Here is a 23,741-nt window from a genome sequence, read left to right as displayed (position 1 = left end):
TACCTGTGCAATGAGTGAAATCATTTTCAAAGTGGGACTTTCAACATCTACTATTTTATATTCTACAATTTCTGAGAGGTTTGAAAATTGAAACCGGGGCCGGCGTTGTGGCACACAGCAGGTGAAGCTGCCATAGGAGACCCAGAAGCTCCTGGCTTCTGCCCGAGCCAGCTCCAGCCCCAGCGATTGCAGTCATTTGGGGAGGAACCAGCAGATGGAAGATCTCTGTCTCTCCCTCTCTCTCTAACTTAGCCTTTCAAATAAAATAAATCTTAAAAAAAAAAAAAGAGAGAGAGAGAAGGTTGCATTCCTGATCATTCACATCTAAGACACATTCTTCTCCCTAAGGAGTGTGTGTAATAACAACACCATCACCCCCACTCTGGGGCTGACATGTGGTGCAGTGGACTAACCCACTGCTGGAGACGCCAGTGTCCCACATTTGGAGTACCTGATTCAAGTCCCAGTTGCCACACTTCTGATCCAGAGTCCTGCTAATGCGCATGGGAAGACAGCAAGTGATGGCCCAACTACTTGGGCTCCTGCACCCCCTGCAGGAGATCAGAATGGAGTTTCTGGCTCTTGTATTTGGCCTGGCTCGACCTGGCTGTTGAAGTCATTTGCCTTTCAAATAAATAAATAAATAAAACACCTGTGGGTTATTCTGCGGAGCGTGCCTAGCACAGGAAAGTGCTATGTAGTGATAGCTGTTTCTACTCATTCTTTAATGTCCATCATGGATAATGTACTTGGAAATCCACTTTGTAGAGAAAAACACTGGTACACAAAAATTGGCACCTGACCGGAGATATTTTTCAATTCACGTGTGAAAATGGTCCTTCAGATAATATCATGACAGGTATGTAATTCATATAGGGTTATTCCAGGCTATGCCCCTGACACAGTCCCAACTATTGTAGGCATCTATCTGGGGACAGAACTGGCAAATGAAAGAGCTCTGCCACTCTCTCTCTCAAATAAAAAGTAAACATTGGGAGCAGGCATTGGCTAGCCAATAAGACACCCGCATTGTATGTCAGAGCGTCTGTGCTGGACACTGGCTCCGGCGCCTGATTGGAGCTTTCTGCCACACAGCTGGGGTCCTGCCACCTTTGGGGGAGACCTGGAGTGGGTTCCTGACTCCCAGCTCTCGCCAGGCCTATTAGAGACAATTGGGCGCAAAACAGCAGATGGGAATTTTTTGTTGCTGTTTGTTTTCTGGTTTGTCTTTCTCTCCATGTCTTTAAGTCTCTAAAATAAGTAATTTTTAAAAAACAACATTTCTGCATGTTTTATGCAACTGCTTCATTATCGTTGATTGACATTCCTAATAGGTCCCCGCTTTACTCTTTGGGTTCAGAGCTAGAAAACAGTTTTGCTTCTCCTGACAAATTCATGTGCTCAGACCGAGCGCCAGCTTCTCCTCCTCGGGCTTCACCTTCACTCCCAGGAAGCTCGGAGCAGCATTTCATACTCAGTTATAGCAGCTATGCTGCTGGGCTTTCTTATAAATTATGATTACTGCTCTGACTTCATAATAGCATTTATTCTCTTGATGCTATTTTAATGATTCGATTATACCCTATTTTTTTTTAACCAAGATCTATGTGTCTTGGTTAAAGCTGCCTCAGACCCTTAGGAAATAGGCAAGGAAATGAATAATAAATAAAATTATAACAATGTCCTTCAATATGCAGAACTATAAGTTGGGGGGACTTTGCATTCAAGATTTCTTGACTGTGTTTCAGGTCAGTTTTATTCCCCGACGTCCAGCTGAAAAATGGGAAAGCAATGAGAATGTAATGAGTCTGTCCCCTTATCCTTGACCACATCTTTGTGCTTGTGTGTGTGTGTGTGTGTGTGTGTGAAGACATCTTTAACTGATGTTTGTTGGAATAGAAAAAACTGTCTAGAAAATGATGAAATCACTAATAGCCATTGACCACATTCCTAGTAATCCACTAGAAAAAGCTATCATTTGAAATTTTTGAATAATAATGCTATTTTACATTTATATAATGCAACTGCTGTTTGAAAAACTTTAACATGGATTTCAGCATTCCTGTTTACAAATGAGGAATCTGAGGCTACCTAGTGTGTTATTGACCCTTTAAGTTTTTATGAGCTTACTGTGAGTTTTCCTCCTGAAACTAGAGAACACAAGATACTAAGCGCTGTTGGGAGTTAAATTCCTAGGAGGTGACTGGGAGGGAGGTGGCAGGTACCTAGTCTGGCTGTGCCTGTAGACTGCTGAGAATTCCTCCATATTGTGTCTATACTAACAAGTGCACTTGAGCTTTGTGTTCTAGTGGTACTGAGAGATTTTTTTTTTACATACTCAAGCATTTAGTCATTCATTCAAATACATGTTGAATATCTACTAAGTATTGGGCTAAATGCTAATCATTGGGTATAAAGCAATGAAATACATATGGGGCTTACAGTCTAATGGATAATGTAGGCAGGCAAGTGTAGCTGTAAGAATATACAGAAAGGACCAATCCAGCTCTCTGCTATGGCCTGGGAAAGCAGTAGAAGATGGCCCAAGTGCTTGGGCCCCTGCACCCACGTGGGAGACCCAGAAGAAGCTCCTGGCTTCGGATTGGCTCAGCTCCAGCCATTGCAGCCATCTGAGGAGTGAACCATTGAATAGAAGACCTCTCTCTCTGCCTCTGCCTCTCTGTAACTCTGCCTTTCAAATAAATAAATAAATAAATAATAATAAAAAAAAAAAAAACAAGAATATACAGGAAGGAGGGAGGAGGATACCCAATCTGAATTTGTGAGGCTGTGCTAAAGACAGTCCCACAGTCCCTACTCATTCTTTCAGTCTCAGTTTGGGATTTAGCAAAGCCAGAAAGTAGGGAGGAAGTAGGATGGAAGGACAACTGGCAGTCCTCAAGATGAAAGGAAGCAAGGCATTGCAGAGGGGCCGAGAGCAGTGCAGGACGGTCTGGGCAGGTGAAATAAGACTGGAAAGGCCAGTAGGAGCCAGAAGGGGCCCGATCACTAAGGGCTTTAGCAACAGTTTTATGGATTTTAGAGTTTACCAAAAGTTTCCATCAGGGAAATCATGTGATCAGACCCACTCAGTAGAGATATGAAAAATGGGATTCCAAGTAGGAGGTCCTTGAGGTCCTTGGCATGATAAAGGCAGGGGATGATGGTGGCCTGAATATGAGAAATAGTCTAGAGAGAAGCAGATACATTTAAGAGAGACTTAGGAATTGTACAAACAGAATGTTGTGACTGATGAGCTACATGGAGAGAGTGGGAAGATGACTTCGAGATGTCTGGCTTGAGTGGTTACTATGGAGACAGGAGGAGGAGAGAATATGGGAAGCAGCCATGATCACAAGTACCCTTTTGGATGCCGTGTGATTTAGGTGCTCATAGGACTCCACATGGAGGTGTTCACTCCACAACTGATATATACAGGATCAGGAAAGATCTATCTATAATTGAAACTCTTCATACACAGGGAACCTGGATAGTGGGTAGAATCGTGTAAGAGTCCGGAAAGTGAGAACAGGGCCTGTGCCAGGACACTGACATTCAAGGCGTGAGAAGCAGAACCTCAAATAAAGTGGAAGATAGAGGTCAGGAGGGTAGCAAGGAAACCAGGAGAATGTTGCGTGGCAGAAGCCCAGGGGAAAGCACACTTCAGAAGCAAGGACTGTTGAGGGGTTCAATAAGGTACCAGTGAAATATGTCTACGGGATTTAGCCATAAAGAGATCATTAGGGACCCTAGCATGGGGGCAAAGCCAATCTGCAAAGTATTCTCCAATGAATGTGTGATGAGAAAGTGGGGTGGGAGGAGAGACAGAACCCCAATGGAGGAGGACACAGATAGAGGAAGACGCTTCCCAGCGCTTAGTAGCAAGTGATGGGTTCACCCTGTGGGGCAATACGAGGAAGGTCAGCGTGAAGCTTCCGGCCCCGTGGAAGTCAATCTGAGGATCCAGGTCTTACCAAGCTCTGGCATTGTTGATGGCCTGGCATGAGAATCCAACACTTCCAAACTGGAGAGCCAGGACGTAACTCCGTGCTCTAACAGAAATACAGCTGCAGCTGGCAAACAAGACTCACTGCTGAGCTTTCTTAAGGTAATGCAAGAAGAAGAAAAAGCAGTCATAAGAAATCAGATAAATGCTTATATTACTTAACAAACTCATTGCTTTATTATAAGTATTCATGGTCAAAGAAGCCTTTTAAGTTATTTATTTTATTTGAAAGGCAGAGAAACTGTGGGGAGCAACTCAGACTAGACTAAGTTACTGGAATTAAGACTTATTCTATGCATCTGCTCTCCCACAATATGGTGCTGGGAGAGGAGTAAACAGCTTCTACACAGCTGCCTCCAGTTCAACCAATAAACTGTAGGACCTGCTCCTGATTGGAGGAGAGCAGCGTACTCGGCGTGTGGGTAGCAGAGTTGGGATTGGTGGAAGAGGACTATAAAGGAGGAGAGAGACAACATGCACCAGGAACATCTAAGGGGAACATCTATCTGAAGGAACACCTGAGCAGCCCCCAAGAGAGCTGGCCGGTGGTGTGCCGCTCCCCTGCGGAAGTGGGGAAAGTGGCAGGGGGAACTGCCCTTCCACGGAGGTGGAAGGGATGGTAGCTAACCCGGGAAGAACCAGCAGCAAACCTGGGAAGGGATGAGCAGACAAAAGAACAGCGCAGGGTCCTGTGTCGTTCCTCCGCGAAGAGGGGGAGCGACAAGAAACAGAGAGAGTGAGAACGGCCATCCACTGATGCACTCCTCAAATGTCCACAACAGCCAGTGCTGGGCCAGGCTGAAGCCAGGAGCCAAGAATTCAATTTGGGGCTCCCACGTGGGTGGCAGGGATTGAACTACTTGAGTCATCGCCCCCATTGTTACCTCCCAGGGTGTACATGAGCAGGAAGCTGGAATCCAGAATGGCGCCAGGACTCAAAACTAGGTACCATGATATAGGATGTAGGCATTCCAAGGGGAGTCTTAAGCCCTGCACTAAATGCTCAGAAGAAGCCTTTAGATACAGCCAAGAAGTTGATTCAAAAAGAAATAGTCTCATTTAGACATCAGAGAGACAAATTAGTCAGTAAAAGTAGAATATCCAGTGGTTTACATTAGAGACATTACCTGTGTTTCATAGAATTTTATTTACTTTTTTTTTTTTTTTTTTTTTTGGACAGGCAGAGTGGACAGTGAGAGAGAGAGACAGAGAGAAAGGTCTTCCTTTGCTGTTGGTTCACCCTCCAATGGCTGCCGCGGCCGGCTCACGGCGCCAATCCGGTGGCAGGAGCCAGGAGCCAGGTGCTTTTTCCTGGTCTCCCATGGGGTGCAGGGCCCAAGCACCTGGGCCATCCTCCACTGCACTCCCGGGCCACAGCAGAGGGCTGGCCTGGAAGAGGGGCAACCGGGACAGAATCCGGCGCCCCGACTGGGACTAGAACCCGGTGTGCCGGCGCCGCTAGGCGGAGGATTAGCCTAGTGAGCCGCGGCGCCGGCCTATTTACTTATTTTTTAAAGAAAGAAAGGCAGAGTGACAAGAGAGACAGAATCTCCTGTCCGAATGCCTGCGATAGCCAGAGCTGGGCCAAGCCACAGCCAGGAGTCAGGAACTTCATCTTGGTCTTCCAGATGGGTTGCAGGGGTCCAAGCACTGGGCCATCATTCACTGCCTGCCAAGCTGTGCATTAGCAGGAGGCCTGATTGGAAGCGGAGTTGCTGGGATTTGAACCAAGCACTCTGGTAAGGAATAATGGGCCTTACAACAGCGGCTTAACCCACTGTGCCACAGCTCCCATCCCTGCATAGAATTTTAGAGCTGGGAAATGACTAAGGGATCATCCAATATCACAATAATAATTAAAGAAAAAGAGCAAACAGGTCAGGAAAAAAGGCTAGACAAGGGAGGTGAGTGCCCTTTAGCCAGCACCAGAAACCTGGGAGAAGGGAGTCTTGGTTTCTACTTCAGGCCTCCTGCTGCCAGATCCAGCTGCCTCAACTGAGGCCTGAGGCCAGTTTGATAATTTTAGACTCCTGTAGCTATTTACATGAAATATTTGTTTCTGTGAAAATTTAAGAACAAAAACCTAGATTGTATATTTAGCAGTTACTATTCATAATACAGCAATTCCTATTTTTCTTTCATGTCATCATTCAACATTTACCTGAGAAAGGTAAATATATACATATATTATTATTTAATCATGGTTTATTTATGTAATTTGCTATGTGGTATTCTTAAATATCCCTGAAGCACTTAATAATAGAAAACTTAAATCTTGAGGGTAGGAAATACAAATGGGGAGAGAGGATTTAGCCAATTCATTAATATCTAAACAGCATTCTGGGTGATTAATCTACTTAAAGGGAATTCTTCTTTATTTAATAAAGGTTAAAATAGTGTAAGGTAAAGACCAGAATGAAGACCAGGTAATGAAGCTTCTCTCTGAGGCATTTACAAATTTACCTCAAACCTTTTTTTTTTTTTTAAGATTGATTTATTTACTTGAAAGGTGGAGTTAGAGAGAGGCAGAGGCAGAGAGAGTAAGAATCTTCCATCGGTTGGTTCACTCCCCACATGGCTGCAACAGGCGGAGCTGTGCCGATCCGAAGCCAGGAGCCAGGAGCTTCTTAAGGCCTCCCACATGGGTGCAGGGGCCATCTTCCACTGCTTTCCCAGGCCACAGCAGAGAGTTGGATTGGAAGTGGCGCAGCTGGGTCTGGAGGATGAGGGGGAACGGGAGGAGGAGGAGAGAACATGGCCAAAGGGGAGGGGCTCAGGGTGCCGGGACGCTGGGGAAAGGGCTAAGACAGGGTGCGCGTTTTAAGGTACAGGGAGAAACAGTTGTGAGTCCGCTGACAAGCAGGTTAGGAGTGGGAGGATGGCTTCAGAGCCGAGGCAGAGAAGCCTGGAGGAGGAGGAGCGTCTCTGCTCGGAGGGGAAGGGGGGACGCAGGGACACGGAGATGAGGGAGGGAGAGCAGCCGACCACGCTTGGAGATGGTTTCCCGGGGAAGTGGGAGGTGAAAGGTCTGCCCACGCGGCGTGAAGGGACGAGCTTGGTCCCTGGAGAAGAGGGAAGGCCTGAAATGACTGCGGGGCGAGTGGGAAAGACCAGCAAAGAGAACACGCACAGCGCTGCAAGACGGGCGTCATCAAACCGTGCTCTTTCCAAGAGAGAACAATGGGAACTAAACCTGCAAGGCCTGAGAAGCGGAGGACGCTCAACTGAACGTTACAGGTTCTACAGAAGAATCATCTCAAGTATTCTGACGCAGGATGGCAGGAGATCCCGCTGTGTTTCTCAGTGTTTAGACAACGCTGGCTCCGATATTAAGTGCTAAAAGGTCTCAAGTCTATCATGATTTGAATCACACACCTAGCAAATTTGCAGAAGCTTTTTAAAAATGCACAATCTACTTCAGAGGCGTGACTATTTTCATTATGTACTTTTTATTTTAGATGAACATTATTATAAAAAAAATTCACCTGGAATAAAATCCACATTTTTTTTTAAAAACACAGCATCAGTATCAGTACACAGTTAATGAATTGGCTTAAACAAGATTAACCACATGACAGGTCTACTTTATCCGCAGGAACTTTTCACATTAAGCCATTGGAGAAAAAATAAAATATGTTTTAACATACATACACAGCAGGATAATTTTATGGGAAAACTAGATATTTCCCAATCAGGACATAATTTTATTCAAATAGTTTAGGGTATTTTGCATTAAAGGAGCTGCAGTGTCTACTGCAAACACACACAATAGAACCCAACTATAAGGCCAGAGGCATGAACTACAATTAAATTCACATTTTTAAAAAAGGTAAGAATATGAAATAAGAAGTTCTATTAGTTCTTGGCAACAGGAAATGCAATTGCATATGGCACAGACATTTCAAGAAATGGAATAAAACCTGAAAATATCTCAAAAATAACTGCTTGCTAGTTTTCATCTCTGTACATTTCATTTAGATGTTTTTCAGAGTGTACAACACTAATTTTATTAGTCTAAAAAAAGACATTGATTCTATTGTAAAATTTTACTAGAATTTTAACTTTTATTAGCATATCCTATCCCTCTAGGTCCCTCCAATTCAAGGGATTTCATTTTTAGACATTCCTTTCCACCTCCTCCCTTTGGATGTAACAAGAAGGAAAAAGAAATGTGGTTTTTGTTAAAAAAAAAATCTAAAAAACCTGATTGCAAAAATGAGTGCTTAAAATCTGAGATCAGGAAAGCAACATAATGAAATGTGGGTTCTACAATTTTAAGCTTAGAAGCTCATCTTTAAAGATTAAGAAACTAAGTTTATAAAAGAATCTAAATCATGAACTTGAAAAGAATGCTTACATGTATCACTTATAGATCACAGGAAAACCGTTCTAGGCCTTAAAATAGAATCTTGGCATTCAGAACCTGTAAAGTGGAATCTCAACTATATTGCACAGCTAATTATATTAATGTTGACAGGGAGATAATACTTTTTTATTTTTTTCTATATTGAATATGACATGTATGTTCTATTCTAATCTAAAATACCACCCACCTTTCCCAAAGATGCCTTCAGTTCAAAACAAAACACATCATCGAAAATTCTGTTGGATGCGTAAAGGCTGGCTCACTGTTTTCTACCAGGTATTAGAATACTAGTTAGCTAAATGAGGTATAATTAAAAAATAGTCCTTCAAAGTAAAGAGTATAGTCTTCTGAAAATTTATAACAAAGACTGCACAAAATGCTCATGTAAAGAGTAAGAAACCCTGTGGCACCTACTAACTGATGCCCAGGTGGATTATTTCATCATAATCTGTCGGAAGTAAAATATAGCTAAAATAAGTTCCCAGTGAAACAGTTTACAATCAACCGCTTTGCATGCTACTTGGTTACAGCACATTTCGCTGCCTGATCCCCTCAGACTCCTCTGGAGAAGGTCTAGCCCGCTCATCATTGCCAGTCAGACGCTGGTGTTCAAGTGAAGCCACTGAGCCACTCATCCAGCTGCACGAGTCTTGATGTACCTTCTCCCAAAGACCACAAAAATCTTCACCAAAAAAAAAACCCAGATTTCATCCGTTTCAGCAGGGAACAGACAATTATCTGTCACTAAATTCATCTACAAATAGAAAAAATAATGCACCATATATATGTACATTATTAAGCAAAGTGGAATATTTATTGGGTCATTTTATCATGCAGAAAGGGGATTTCCTATGGTCTTAGCTCAAATTATATACAATTTAGCAAAGCTAAATGTAAGAAAATAGCAAGGACAATTTATTTCTATATAACAGAGCATATACTCCCAATTCACTGCTACTTCAAAGAGCACTTTCAGACTCAGCTAACTTTTCAGGCTCTTTCAAAGGGAAGTTCATGGAGACTAGTTATTAACCCATATAAGGCGAAAGAAGAAAGAAGAGACAGAACAAAAGCAAAGTATTCTGTTAAAAAAAAAAAAAAAAAAAGCTGACCACAGAATATGTCAGTTTTGGTTTGCAGACAACCCCTGAGATATAAACCAAAGTGTTAAGACACCAAATAGTCAAGAGGTAAATTACTAAGAGAATTACATTCATACATGGTGTCATATCACTTGCCTTTTAGAAAGTACTTTGTTACCATCGAGAAAGCTTAACTGCTTGGATTTTTTTTTTTGAGAAAATCAGTCAATTTAAGATGTTTCTAAGAAATTACTTTTCTTTTTCCAAAAGATATCTAATTTGAAGATGGTAGACCTACAGTCAATTTTTAATCATGGATCTACTCATTATATTGGGACAGCAAAAGGTGACTTTAAGCTTTTAGGTAACAACAAAAAGAAAAATCAAGGAAGCTGAAATTGTTACCAGTAGTACAGTGCATCCACAAAACAGCACTGGTCTACCATCTGTAGCCACTAAAGTCTTCCTGCCTTGTCAAAGAAGTACTGCAGGTTGACCGTCGTACTCCAACAGTGTAGCTTACTTTGAAGCAGAATTCTCTGTGGTAACAGCCAACCCATTCCATTCCCATCTCCCATTCTTAACTATCAGGCGTGATAGAAGCCTTTGTAGACATACACAGGAAGAATATTTATTAACAGTACTCATTTCCCTAATCCCCTCTTAATTATCCCCTTCTGTGTTATGACACCAAAGGCTAAAATAACAGCAGTGACATCATGATCTGAATTTGGCACATACACTAAACACTACCTTTTTTATGTGATGGTTTCACCTATGAAAGGCATACAAGTACCAGTGTTTGGTAAGAAAGGCAACTAAGCTTTTGATTGGCTTTGGCCCAAATGACCAGACCAAGTTCTATAACAATCAGCCTAAACAGATGGAACTGCATTCAAACATTTGAAAACAACTGTTTTAAAACTGAAACCTTGACCATATTTTCTCTAATGAAAAGGCAAGACTTTTTCTACAGGCTGCACTAGATCTATTCACTTTTATTAACAACCCTTCCCCCCGCCCAAAAAAAAGAATCCCAAATCATTATTTTCACCATTACCAAGAGTTATCTCTGTTAAATTTATATCAACAAGTTAATCTCTGTGTAGGCAAGCTTTCTGCAAACTAAAATCTCAATCTAACTTTCACTAACTCTCGTGGATAGGGATTATGGTGGGAACTGGGTATCTCAGCTCAATCATCAAGCTAAGGGATGAAGCTAAGAAAAAATATATTACAAGTCCTCATGTGACACAATCGCAGTGAGATGCTGAAGTGAAATCCTAGATGGGGCGTCTCTCTGTCAAATTTCAGCTCAAGAAATTCACAAGGAAAAATACAGCAATGTTAGAATATGTTCAGTTTCAGATCACCGAGGAATCACAGTTAAGTCAAACATAGGAAAGAAGAGCAAATACAAACCCCAGGAAAAGTGAGAATATAGTGATTTCCCACTGTGGTTTCCACAGATTAGGCAGAGGTAATCAATTTAAAGAGTGATTCTTGGAGCTATCTGGACTCTGGGAAAAAGGTCAAGAATGAGGCAAAGCTCTACATAATCTGAAGAGGTGAAGACACCGTGGGCATTTTTATGAATTTTTAAAATAGGTTTTGTCATGACTTAATGATCTTTACTTAATAAAATCACAAATCAAACCCCTTAAATAAAATGGTACCAATGCAGTAACATTTGGCCTTAGAAACCAGACCACATGTCCTTTAATTTTAGTACATTAGCCTCTGCTTTAAATGTCCTGTCTTTTTTTTAACGACCCCCAAATGTACAAATCCATCGACTTAAGGACACAAAAGTGTGCAAAAATGAGTCTGAGATTGTGCTGTAGAAGGGAGAGAGTAACACTGTGTGCAAAGTGAAAAAGAAAGATAGCAGCTTCTGCAACAGGCAGGAAAACAAAGGAAAAACAAGTTAGGTCCTGCTTGTGTCTCCAAGTCATTGCTTCCATGTTTGAAAGAAAAAACGAGCCTGTTCTTTTGTGAGGCCGGGAGGCTGGACTCCACTGGGCCTTCTGCGGCAGAGGTCCGAGTTCAGCAGTGCTCTCAGCAGCAGCCGGGCGGTGTGATTCTGAGGCTGGGTGACCTGTGCTTTCGGAGAAGCAGGAGGGGGCCCTCCGGGCACGCTGCAGTCTCTCAGACAGAGTTCATCAAAGCAGCGAGCAACGGAAGAAACTGGTCTTCTTTGACCGGTTTTCTGTGATTTTCACTGGTCCGCCTGCCCCTGAAGAATTGCTGTCATTCTGAAATTGAGAAGATGCCATTAGCAGGGAAATAAAAGTTTCACGGTTACCTACAAAATAAAAATGACAAACCATACCATGGGTAGCGTGCATTCTATGGAAACAGATATATTCACCGAAATACTTCTATTAGAAAGGGAACTGGTTGGGCTCCACTGAGCAAACTGTTCTTCGGATAGCACTGGCTATGTTAACAATGTATTAGGCAGGAAGCTCCTATTTCCAGTTAAAAGAAATTACAATGAATGGTGGGTAAAGCTTCAAGGGTAATGATGGAAACAGTGCTAAGACACTGAAACGGGTACTCCTTTTAGGGGTAAGGAGAATTATACAATTATATTCAGGACTGAAAACCAATTTTCAAAGTTTGTTTTGAAGTTTGCTGAAAATGAAACTAGATAATTTTATGGCCAAAATGTAATTTGTAGGGCCAGTGATGAGGCGTAACAGGTAAAACCACTACCTGTGACACCAGCATCCCATAAGTGTGCTGGTTCGAATCCTGACTGCTCCACTTCTGATCCAGTTCCCTGCTAATGGCCTGGGAAAGCAGCGTTAGAAGGCCCAAGCCCTTCAGCCCCTGCACTCCTGCCTCCTGGCTTCGGCCTGGCCCAGCCCCAGCCGTTGTGGCCATTTGGGGAGTGAACTAGCAGATGGAAGATCTCTGTCTCTTCCTCTGTGTAACTCTTTCAAATAAATAAATGAATGAATCTTTAAAAGAATGTAATTTATATGCCGTTGCTATTTCCATTGTTCTGATCTAAAGGCAATGAAAAGCCACTTTGGGAGCAAGATAAAGACTGAAAACAGCTTCAGCTGAAAAACCAGAATCCTGAAGAAAGAGAAGAATCGAAGTTCGATCAGATGAATATGTTAGTAAGGAAAAAGTGAGTTTAATGTGAAATATTACAATCAGGCCTATCCTTCGATCAAATGCCAAAGAAAACAGAGCAATGGAAATAAAAATCATGATACTAACCATTTTTCTGTTGAGTTTTGTCATTATATCTCGTGCTAGTGTAAAAAATGCCTACAAGTAAAACAAAAATTTCATTATTACATATTTATGCTACTATTACACATTTCATTAGTAACATCTTAAAATACATTTTTCATTATCTCATCATAAACACACTACTTCAAAGGTTTTCACTGACAAAAGGACGTAACTGTAATTATGGTATGCACATGCATGCTATATGCTCTTTTTCAATGACATCATAAACATTTCCCAATGTTATCAACCCACGATTCATTCATTCATCAGATATCTCCTTCATGGGCTCTCTGGCACTCGATCCCATTATGACACGTGCTGAGTTATCTGAGGCTGCCTCAGTACACAAAGAACCGGGCAGAGGAAATGAATGGTTATGTGCTACCCTAAAACGTCTACCCAACAATCTCTACCTTTTACTTCTGACCTCCTCTTCAAACTTCCTCACTCTTACACCTGAGTATACACAGCGAGCTTCTGCAGCTCAGCTGAATCCCCCAGCATGGAAATCAGTTCAAATGGAAGCAGGAAAAATCTGGTTATCCACAGTCTCTCCCGGCCCAACCAAATATTCTTTAAATCTATTATCACTTTACTGTGTTACCACAGAGCCTCATGGGGCTGGTGTTGTGGCACAGCCAGTAAAGTCAATGCCAGCATTCTATATGAGTGCCAGTTCAAGACCTGGCTGCTCCACTTCCAATCCAGGTCCCTGCTAAAGTGCCTGGGAAAGCAGTGGAAGTTGGACCACATGCTTGGGCCCCTGCACCCACAACCCTGGAAGAGGCTCCGGAATCTGGGCTTCAGCCTGGCCCAGCCCCGGCTGTTATGGGCATCTGGGAAGTGAACCACTTGGAAGATCCCCCTCTCTCTCTCTGTAACTCTGACTTTCAAATAAATAATAATAATAATAAATATTTATAAAAAAGAAAAAAACTCTGTCAGTTGTCTCCACACTAACCCACTGTTAATGTTGGCCTCTGTTTTCAAATATCCTGAGCCCCCCAAAAACTGTGTAGGAAAAGGACAATTTCCAATCCAATTAAATAGAAGTAAGAGGATAACCACTGCCGTCACCCACTGTCAGAACCCCACTGTCGCGCTGGTCACCTACACATCTAAGCTTCTACGTTAGCCCATCCCCGTGTTTAGGAGGTAGCCACACTGACTTCAAGCTCTAGGAAAATTCCTACCATCCCTAATAATGGCTGGCTAGAATACATAGCACAGGCAGCTCCTGGGTTTACACTTCCATAACTTTATGCTCCCTAAGCCACAGCTGTGATCAGGGTGCACATGCTAGGCCTGCTCCTTTATCCCAGGGCCCAGCGGTAACTGCAGAAGCAGCCCTCCCGTAGCGAGCTGTGCTTCCCCCCACCGTTCAAGCTAACTGAAGAGGCCCCTCAGGGAGGGAAATCCTGTCCAGTAAGCAGAAGGAAGCATTTTTCTGCTCATCTGCACTTGTGTAAATCAGTCAGTAGATGCTTCCTGTTTCCTAATACCCATGAGCAAACCAGGAAAAAAAAGTGTTATTTAAACAAGCAAAAGTTCTAAGCCGTGTCTACTGGCCAATAAAATCACTTAAGTCTCAGTTTTTAGCCATCCTGTTACGACGAACAGGAATGGCCTGAGAAATCAAATGTTTATGACACCATCATCAGTGTTAAGTGAATTACCAGTATCAACACATATTATGTGTGTTCTTTTTATGATCATTTTTAAAATGTTTTTTAAAAATGCAGATATTGTAAAATTTGCCCCTGGTGGAAAAAACCCATTCTTAGAAGACTTCAGATAATTTGGTTTTCTTTAACTGCTAACTTAATGAAAATTTATTAAAGTTGCCCTCTGATAAACAATTTCTAGTGAATGTCACTGTGGTCCAACACATTATCATGCTTAATCTACTTGCAGTGTGTACACTAAAAGCATCTGTGCAATTAGCTAACAATTTAATTCTCTCTCTCTCTCTCTCTCTTTCTCTCTCTCTCTCTCTCTCTCGAAACTCGAGGTGAACTGAAAGGCTCTGCTGCAGGTTAGGACGAGGTGGCAGATACCGCCTGGCCTGCTGCTGCAGGATTTGCAGCTTCTCCAACAAAGGGCAAAACTGCATTTCAATGGAACTTTCATCTTCCGTTCAGTGAACTGTAATTGAGCAATCTAAGTAACCCATGTGGAGGCTGGGTGTGAAAAATTCAACACAGAAGTCAGAACTTTGATAACCACATGAATCAGAGGTGGGTCAGCAGAAGGTTTTCACTAGGCCGGAAAAATCCCAAGGCCTTGAGAGCTGCAGGAACACAGGCTCCTTCTTACCTCTTCTACATTTGTGCTGGATTTCGCACTTGTCTCCAGGAATTTAATTCCATAGTCAATTGCTAACTGAAAGGCAAACAGAAATGTTTACAATCAATAAAAGCTGCTTGAATGTATACAACATTATTGTTATTTTTTAGGTTTTTTCGAAGTATCAAAGGGAGGGTATATATTGCAGAGTTCCTGTGGTTCGTGAATCCCTCTGCTTTCTTCTAGTATATTTGGAATTTCATTACTTAGCCTAACCATCACAAGAAAAATGGAACAACTTTCATTTAAAACACAATTTTAAGTACTTCTCTTTTTGCTATTGTACTTTTAGTACAAGAAAACTATGAGGTAGACACCCACCCCTACCATTACTTTAGGATTCATTTATCCCACTTATCTGCTCCAAGAGTACAATGCTCCACAGTTACTGCACTGACTTTAATCACATGTTAATGAATTGGTCCATAACAGAACAAAAGCTTAAATACTGAAGTAGTCATTGCTTTGATTTCTATTGATTAAGACAAACTGTGAACTCATCTACTTCTCAAAGAGTTCCCTAGGTCATTTAGAATACTAAAATTGAGTGAATGATTCTAGGGGTAAAATTTTTGCAATTAGAGTTTTTAAAAGAAGCATTTTGCAGGTATCACTTAAAAAACACACACACACACACACACACAGTGAAAGCCAAACCCCAAGATTTAAAAAGTAAAACCTCTAAATTTAATTTAGAAAATGACACAGAAGTATGTATATAAGCTCTATTACTTAACAGGAGACAAAACAGAGAAATGCCTATAAGTGAACTATAAGTGACATCTATAGATACATCTATAGATTAATCTATTACAAAGAGTTCATCTGAAATTGGCCTAAATCTAAAGTGTAGAAGAATATTCTTAGAAAAAAAAATGAACTGGAAAATGATTAGCATTGAAACTTCAATATCCTATTACTTTTTTCAAAGAGAATGAATTGCTTTAACCTCAAAACTGGACATTTTCCAAACACTGGGAAGAAACAGCCTGAACTCTAAGCTGCAGGAATCTTAAAAAGAACCAATCTGTATCTTCCAGAAAACATTAGCAAATTCTTTAGGGGTGAGTCATGGCCACACAGTATGGTGTTGGATCTTGAATACTAATTCACACCATTCAAGTTTGGAGTATATACCTTTTGTTGTTGATATCCAATGTTAAAGGATTAAAACATAGATATTTTAGAAACGTAAATCAATAAATAAATAATACTAAGAAAACAGATGCGAATAGACTCCAACTTTTACCCATTCAGTTCAAATTTACCTTCTCCCCTCTTTCTTTTGACACTTGTCTTTTGTCATTCATATCACATTTGTTACCCAAGATCATTCTTTCAACATCTGAAGAGGCATGCTGCAGGGAAAAATAATATGCTATAAAATCAGCCTGAGAAAAATCACAGTAGCCAACAGACAAATCCCAGCTTGTCAGAAACACGAATGAACGTAAGAAGAAAACAGATAATCTTTCACTAAACACAAGTCCTGATCCTGAGAAAGGTTTAAGGATGGAAGAGGGAAAAGCTACAGTTGTGGAGCCGCCAGAGCCTGTGCACACCCCTTCCCAAGGCCTTGCAGTCATTCTTATGTCTGTTTTTGTATGAACAAACAGAACCAAAACACTGTTATCTCACAGTAAAACTTCCAAATATTTGTTTGGGTCAAGGATAGAAAAAAACTTGGTACTGAGTGACCCAATGCAGAAACTATTCTGGATTCTAAAGCACTTAGAAAATAAATTCATGTGGGTTGATATCTGCTCATGTAAAGCTATTTCAGAGTCAGAGACATTTAAAAAACTTAATACTAATTTTTGTGGGATTAAAACAAATTTTGAATATCTAACACAGAGAAAATGTTAACAGGGCAAAAAGTTTCTGGAGTACAGATTTATGTTTCCTAGTCAAACACCAGAGAGGGACAGAATGAGCTTGGGAATCCATTATTTCACTCCCGGGTCATTCTCAGGCTTTCTTGCTCTCTCCCTCCTTTTTTTTTTTTTTTTTTTTTTTTTAATTCAAGAGGTAGAGAGAGAGACATACCACCCCAACCACTGGTTCATTCCCTACATGCCCACAATGGCCAGGGCTGGTGCCAGCAGCTGAAAGAAAACTCAACCCAGAACTCCCAGGTGGGTGGCAGGGACCCAACGTTAACTGTTGTCTCCCAGGGTCTGCATAGGCAGGAAGCCGGAATTGGGAGCCAGGGCCAGACATCGGATCCAGGCACTGATACAGGACAAGGGCATCTTAACCTTTAGGCCGAACACCTGCCTCCTGTTTCTCCTTTTTAAACGCTGTATGAGCATAGGAAAGTCATTGCTTTTAGGTCTCAGCTTCACAGTATGTAAAATGGGGGCTTGGGTTAAATAATGTCTAAGATCAGGTCTGAATTAAAATGAAATTGAAGTTGCTTCTCTGTCTACCCTGCCCACAGCGGTCAGATGGCAGCACCCAGGGTCCAGCCCTTTACGGAACCCCTCAGGGAGAGAGGACTAGACCCGCCCATGCCCTACTCCTCCAGGACCACCATTCTCTTCTGGACATACCTCTTCAATGTTTCTGATCCAGTTTTTAATATTGTCAAAAGATTTTTCATTTGTGATGTCATAGACCAGCATAATTCCCTGTGACGGTAAAAAACAAACAAACCTCAATTTAGTATTTTGTGTATTTAAAGTAAAAAGTATATAATGTCAATTCCTACCTTCCAGAAGCCTTTCGTTTGTCACTTTTTGTGTATTTAGGAGTCCATAAATAAATTTGAAAAGCACAGAGAAGCAAAAATAAATCCTTCCATGGTCTTACTCCATGAGCAAGTAGCAACTCTATTAACATTTTCACCATGAATTAGTGACAGGAGTAAAGGTGATATATCCTTTCTTTCTACTTGAACTCACATATTAACAATCAACTGGATCTGCTCCAATGGGAGCTGAAAGGGTGTTTGAGTAAAACAGAGGTAACACTGAGAAGGAGAAGGGTAACTGCTTCCATTATATACTTGTTTATTTCAAGTGGAAACTGTCTTGGTTCTTCTATTAAAATTGAGACTACACTGCTTATTTCTTTTTACACAAGCTGATCAAAATGTCACTATCTAAGTAAATCAAACAAAGATAATGCATTCGTTATACTAGCTTAATAAAATGTACTTTTTTTTAAGATTTATTTTTTACTCATTTGAAAGGTAGAGTTACAGAGACAGGAAGAGAGACAGAGACAGAGAGATCTTCCACCTGCTGGTTCACTCCCCAAATGGCTACAACAGCCAGGGCTGGGCCAGGCTGATGCCAGGAGCCCAGAGCTTCTTCCGGGTCTCCCACGTGGATACAGGGGCCCAAGGATGTGGGCTATCTTTCACTGTATCCCAGGCTCATCAGCAGGAAGCTGGATTGAAAGTAGAGCATCTGGGTCTCAAACCAGTGCCCATCTAGAATGCTGGCATTGCATGTGGAGGCTTAACCTGCTACACCACAACACCAGCCCCACTGTCATACTTTTAAAGACAAAGCTCTACTACCTTCTAAATATTTCAGCTAATAGTTCTATGCTAGCTATTTCAAAATCCATCTCCTCAGACTGTACCCTGTAGTAAATGCCCATTCAGTGATTCAACAAACATTTAGTGAGCACCTACTATGTGCCTGACACTATTTCTTATTTTTTTTTTAAGATTTATTTATTTATTTGGAAGGTAGAATTACAGAGAGGCAGAGGCAGAGAAAGATCTTACATCTGCTGGTTCACTCCCCAAAGGGTCACAATGGCCAGAGCTGGGCTGATCCAAAGCCAAGAACCAGGAGCTTCCTCTGGGTCTCCCATCCTGGTGCAGGGGCCCAAGGATTTGAGCCACCTTCCATTGCTTTTTCAGGCCATAACAGAGAGCTGGATCAGAAGCAGAGCAGCTGGGTCTTGAACCAGCACCCCTATGGGATGCCGGCACTGCAGGCGGTGGCCCCTCTGATACTATTCCAAGTGCTACCAACGGTGAACAAAACAGACTAGGTCTCTTCCTCTCATGGAGAGTTAGCAAGGAAAACAGTGCAACTGGGGCCAGTGCTGTGGTACACTGAGTGAAGCCACCACCTGCAGTGCCGGCATCCCATATGGGAGCAGCATCCCGCTGCTCCTCTTCCGATCCAGCTCTCTGCTGTGGCCTGGGAAAGCAGTAGAAGATGGCCCAAGTCCTTGGGTCCCTGCACCCACATGGGAGACCTGGAAGAACCTCAGATTGGCTCAGCTCCGGCCGTTGCAGCCTTTTGGGGAGTGAACCAGAGGATGCACGACCTCTCTCTCTCTCCCTGCCTCTATAACTTTGCCTTTCAAATAAATAAATCTTTAAAACAAACAAACAAAAATCAGTACAATTGCAACCTTGGCAAATGCTGTGATGAAGCATGGAGGTCTCTGGACACACAGGCTGGGGAAGAAATCTAACCCAGCTGAGGGGCGAGAGTGATCAGGGAGGGCTTTCCTGGGGAAACACACTGAAGCCCAGCCCGGAGGACTGAGTAGACTTCAGCTGGGCAAAGGGGCTGGGAACCCAGGAGCCTGCAAACAGCAGGAAGGTGATGAATGTCTCACTGACATGGAAGGCCCCGAGCCTGCCCGACTGCATGAGAATCAGCTTGGCGAGAGTGTGCGGCTCTGAGGGGAAAGGGTCCGAGAAGGTCCCCTTGGAGACCACTGTCAGGACACTGGCAGTCACTGCAAACTCATCTAAGTACAACGCGACATTGTCTTCATCCTTCTCAAATATCCTAATCCCCCTGTATCACTGTTTGGGTGAAGAGCGATACATCCCAGCCAACCAGCCCAAGCAGACACATGGGAGTCACCTTCCCCTCCACAGCCAACCAACCCAGTCCCGCAGACACGACGACCTCGACAGTTCCACACACGGATTGGCATCAGCCACCTCTGCCTGGCTTGCTGCCAACATCTTTCACTCTGAACCTCTTCTAATCCACTTCCCAGAGGGTACCAGTGATCACGTCACTACTCAAAACCCTTTACTGCTCCCCGCTGCTCTCAGAATTAAATTAAAATTCCTTAGCATGGTAGACAGTGCCTGTCAGGGTCTGGCTTTCAACTCTGTAGGTTCATATAAAATATAAACTTGAATAAATACAAATCACATAAAATACACACACATGAAAGCCAAAAATCCAGGAAATAAAATGTTAACCAAAGTTATCTCTCAAGCTAGTAGGATTTTTGGGATTTTCAAAGTTTTCTGTTCTACCTGTGTCCTTTTTGTGATCAGAAAAAGAAAATATTGCATAAATGGACAAACAATATTCTCCTCTATCCTTCCTGCTCCTAGCCTCAAATGCAAATGCTTCACTTTGGCTATATACTGTAAAGCAGGTTTTATAATTGTCATGATGAAAACAATTTTTTTTAAATTAAAGTAGACAACTGTATACTCAAAATGGTTAAAAAGATAAAATTTTATGTACTGTGTATTTAGCTGCCATTTAAAAAAATCACAGTATGTTACAAATAATTCTTGATTCAAAGTGTTTAGCTGAGTATAATATTAAAATGAACCAAATAACTGTGGACACTCCTTTCCGCTGAGTGGTGTGAACAGCTTGATTGTGAACATGCCTATAGGGGAGGCTTAGACTGTCTGAACGAGCCTGGTCACTGACATGCAACGTCTGGCACGAGGTTTCACCTAGCGCAGAAAGTGTGAACATCGTGTGGTTTTAAGAGCACAGGTGCTGAAGCCAGAAGCTGGCTAACTCAGGCCCCACCATGAGAAAACCTGGAGATGTTATCTTATTCCTCTCAGTGTCCATTCCCCCCCTTTTTAAAAAGATTTATTTATCTATTTGAAAGCCAGAGTTAGAGAGAGGCAGAAGCAGAGAGAGAGATCTCCATTCACTGGTTCACTCCCCAGATGGCCGCAACAGCCAGAGCTGTGCCGATCCAAAGCCAGGAGCCAGGAGCTTCTTCCGGGTCTCCCACATGGGTGCAGGGGCCCAAGGACTTGGACCATCTCCCACTGCTTTCCCAGGCCATAGCAGAGAGCTGGATCAGAAGTGGAGCAGTCGGTTCTCGAACTGGCTCCCATATGGGATGCTGGCACTGCAGGCGGCGGCTTTACCTGCTATGCCACAGTGCTGGCCCCTCCATTTCCCCCTTTGTAAAATGAGGACAGTATATCTTCCACACTGGATTGCTCTGAGGATGTAACAGATACTACTTATAAATGAATTAACCCAGGTCATAAGTTAGACTCAATAAATGGCAACTACTAATAATTTCTATCTTTGGTTTCAATAACAGAAATCACTAGACAGTCTCCTATGTTTGTAAGGTAACTGATATTACAAATCAGTTGGAAATACAAATGAAGGGGCCAACACTGTGGTGCAGTAGGTTAATCCTCTACATGTGGTGCTGGCATCCCATATGGGCGCTAGTTCTAGTCCCAGCTGCTCCTCTTCCGATCCAGCTCTCTGCTATGGCCTGGGAAAGCAGTGGAAGATGACTCAAGTGCTTAGGCCCCTGCACCCATGTGGAAGACTCAGCAGAAGCTCCAGGCTCCGGGCTTTGGATTGGCCCCGCTCCAGCTGTTGCAACCATTTGGGGAGTGAATCACTGGATGGATGATCTCTCTGATTCTCCCTCTCTCTGTAACTCTGCCTCTCAAATAAATAAAAAATCTTCAAAAAAAAAAAAAATACATATTAAGTACATCAGTTAACACTTTGTATATCTATAACAAAAACAGCCTACCAGGAATTCAGAAGATGGCGTTGGTCTATGAGAAATGTCGACAATGTATTGATATGATCATTTTTCCCCAAAACCTGATTATCAGGATTACTGCTATCTGTGCAAATGTCGCTCAGTGTTTGAAAAAAGAGCACACTGGAAAACTCCAGCACAGTGCTGGGCAACATGCTGCACACCTGACCCACCCGAAGTGAACCTGCCCAAACCACCACTTACTGAAAATGGTGCTCCAGTGAGAACAAGACGGGTCACATCCCACTGTAATAGATGACCTGAGAGCTCAGAACTTGAGCAGAGCAGGATATCCTAAAGATGCACCTAAATCATGTCCAGTTCCAAAATTTTCCACTAATTCACCCCTTCAGGAAGCATTTAAAAATTGTTTAAAAATTATTTTTAAAGGGAGAGAGAAACAGAACCAGAGCAAGCTTGTGTTCCTCTGACTGACTCCCCCAGTGCCCCCAACAGCTGAGGTTGGGCCAGGCTGAAGCTGGGAAGTCAATTCCACAGGGGTGGCAGGAAGTTGAAATCAGAAGTGGAGCCTGAACTTGAAGCTAGGTACCATGATAAGGGATATGGGCATCTCAAGCAGGCCTAATGCCTGGTCCCCTTCCACATCTACTATGTGTCAGACATTGACATTATATGCAGCAGAACAGAGGGGACAAAAATCCCTAAAGGGTAAGAAAATGCTATCCAGAAGAGCAATAATTTCTAGCTTTTTAAAGTAATGTGGGGATAGGGTAGGCAGTAGATAAATGAAAAAGACCATTCTCAAGCCTCTTTGCTCACACCATGAACAGAGCGAGACATTCACGGGCCACATTTGCTCCCACAGTGCAAGTGTTCTTCCCCACCAGCTAGGGGAAGCAAGCCAGCAGACGGGTCACGCAGCACGCCCAGCATGCAAACACAGCGCTGGGCAGCAGAAAGCCTCGCGGACTGAGACACCCCTAGTCGGAACTGTCTGTGGACTAATCCAAATCACCCCTGCTCAGAGGTTCTTTTTATTCCCTACAATCCTTCCTGGGGAGCCACAAGCCAGAAACAAACAAGCACCTTCCAGGTACATGCAGGAAGTCCATTCCCTGTGATTCCGGTCTAAGCATGAATCATGACCCTTCACACCCTAGAGCGCAGCATGGAGAACACATACAGAGAACACGGTCAGGAAGATGCCACACCTTGAAAATGAACCCTCAGTCTTTTGTGGGGATGAGTTGCCAATACCCAAATAATGGTGGGCAAGTGACGTGGAGGAGGAGGACAGGGCAGCATGATAATGAATTCAGATTCCATCTTCCTTGTCAGCTGTCACCCTAGCACCACTCCCAGGTATACAACAGCCTGGCAGGTTAGCAGGCTGGGCCTCATAACCCTAACTGTTCAAACTTCAAAGACTCTCTGCATGACCAGGTTTCATTACAATTCACGCCAAAAAGCCGGAGACAAAGCCCCGGTCTACGCTTGACATTCTAGGTGTGGTTCTGCACAGTTCTCTTCCAAGTTGCCATGGTACTCCCAGTACCACACGGGACTTGCCCAGAGCCAAAAAACAATATAAAACCTGTTGACCAGATGAAGAAGTGTTTTCATGTGAAAAATAACCAAGTGATGAAGCTGGGATAAAGGAGCAGCAACACTCTCTAGTGATTTCTAAGGCCAGCATGTGGCAAAGAAGGACTTGGTATGGCAGTCAAGGTCCACCAGATTCTAAGCCTCAAAGACTCTCAGATCCTCCCAGGGCAGCTGGCAACCCTGGTCAAAGAGACTCCAGAGATGAGCCATAGCAGTGGATGCTGTGGAGGTGGAAAGATGTAAGGGGTGATGGTGGCAGGGCTCCATGATGAGAGGGTGCAGGCAATGGGTACTGGGTTCCAGGGGCTGGAGAGGGCTGAGACTGTCATAGATACTGATGAAAGGGAAAGCCAAA

The 23,741-nt window shown here is 42.8% G+C and overlaps 1 protein-coding gene across 1 annotated transcript in view; it reads right to left on the bottom strand.

Annotated features, from left to right (window-relative positions):
- Nucleotides 1–7,436: 7,436 nt before the first annotated feature.
- RAB8B (RAB8B, member RAS oncogene family) overlaps nucleotides 7,437–23,741 on the bottom strand; it is an 85,442-nt gene continuing 69,137 nt past the window's right edge. Inside the window, exons 4-8 of the mRNA XM_002718184.6 lie at nucleotides 17,605–17,682; nucleotides 16,321–16,410; nucleotides 15,023–15,088; nucleotides 12,689–12,739; nucleotides 7,437–11,709 (exon numbers count right to left, since the gene is read on the bottom strand). Of these exons, the coding sequence (XP_002718230.3) occupies nucleotides 11,617–11,709; nucleotides 12,689–12,739; nucleotides 15,023–15,088; nucleotides 16,321–16,410; nucleotides 17,605–17,682 (378 nt within the window). The 3' untranslated portion in view covers nucleotides 7,437–11,616. The remainder of the gene's footprint in view (nucleotides 11,710–12,688; nucleotides 12,740–15,022; nucleotides 15,089–16,320; nucleotides 16,411–17,604; nucleotides 17,683–23,741) is intronic.

The sequence above is a fragment of the Oryctolagus cuniculus genome, chromosome 12 (genome assembly GCF_051225735.1).
Source record: "Oryctolagus cuniculus isolate XC-2025 breed Fujian yellow rabbit chromosome 12, ASM5122573v1, whole genome shotgun sequence".
Lineage (NCBI taxonomy): Eukaryota > Metazoa > Chordata > Mammalia > Lagomorpha > Leporidae > Oryctolagus > Oryctolagus cuniculus.
This window is presented reverse-complemented; position numbering and strand designations above follow the sequence as displayed.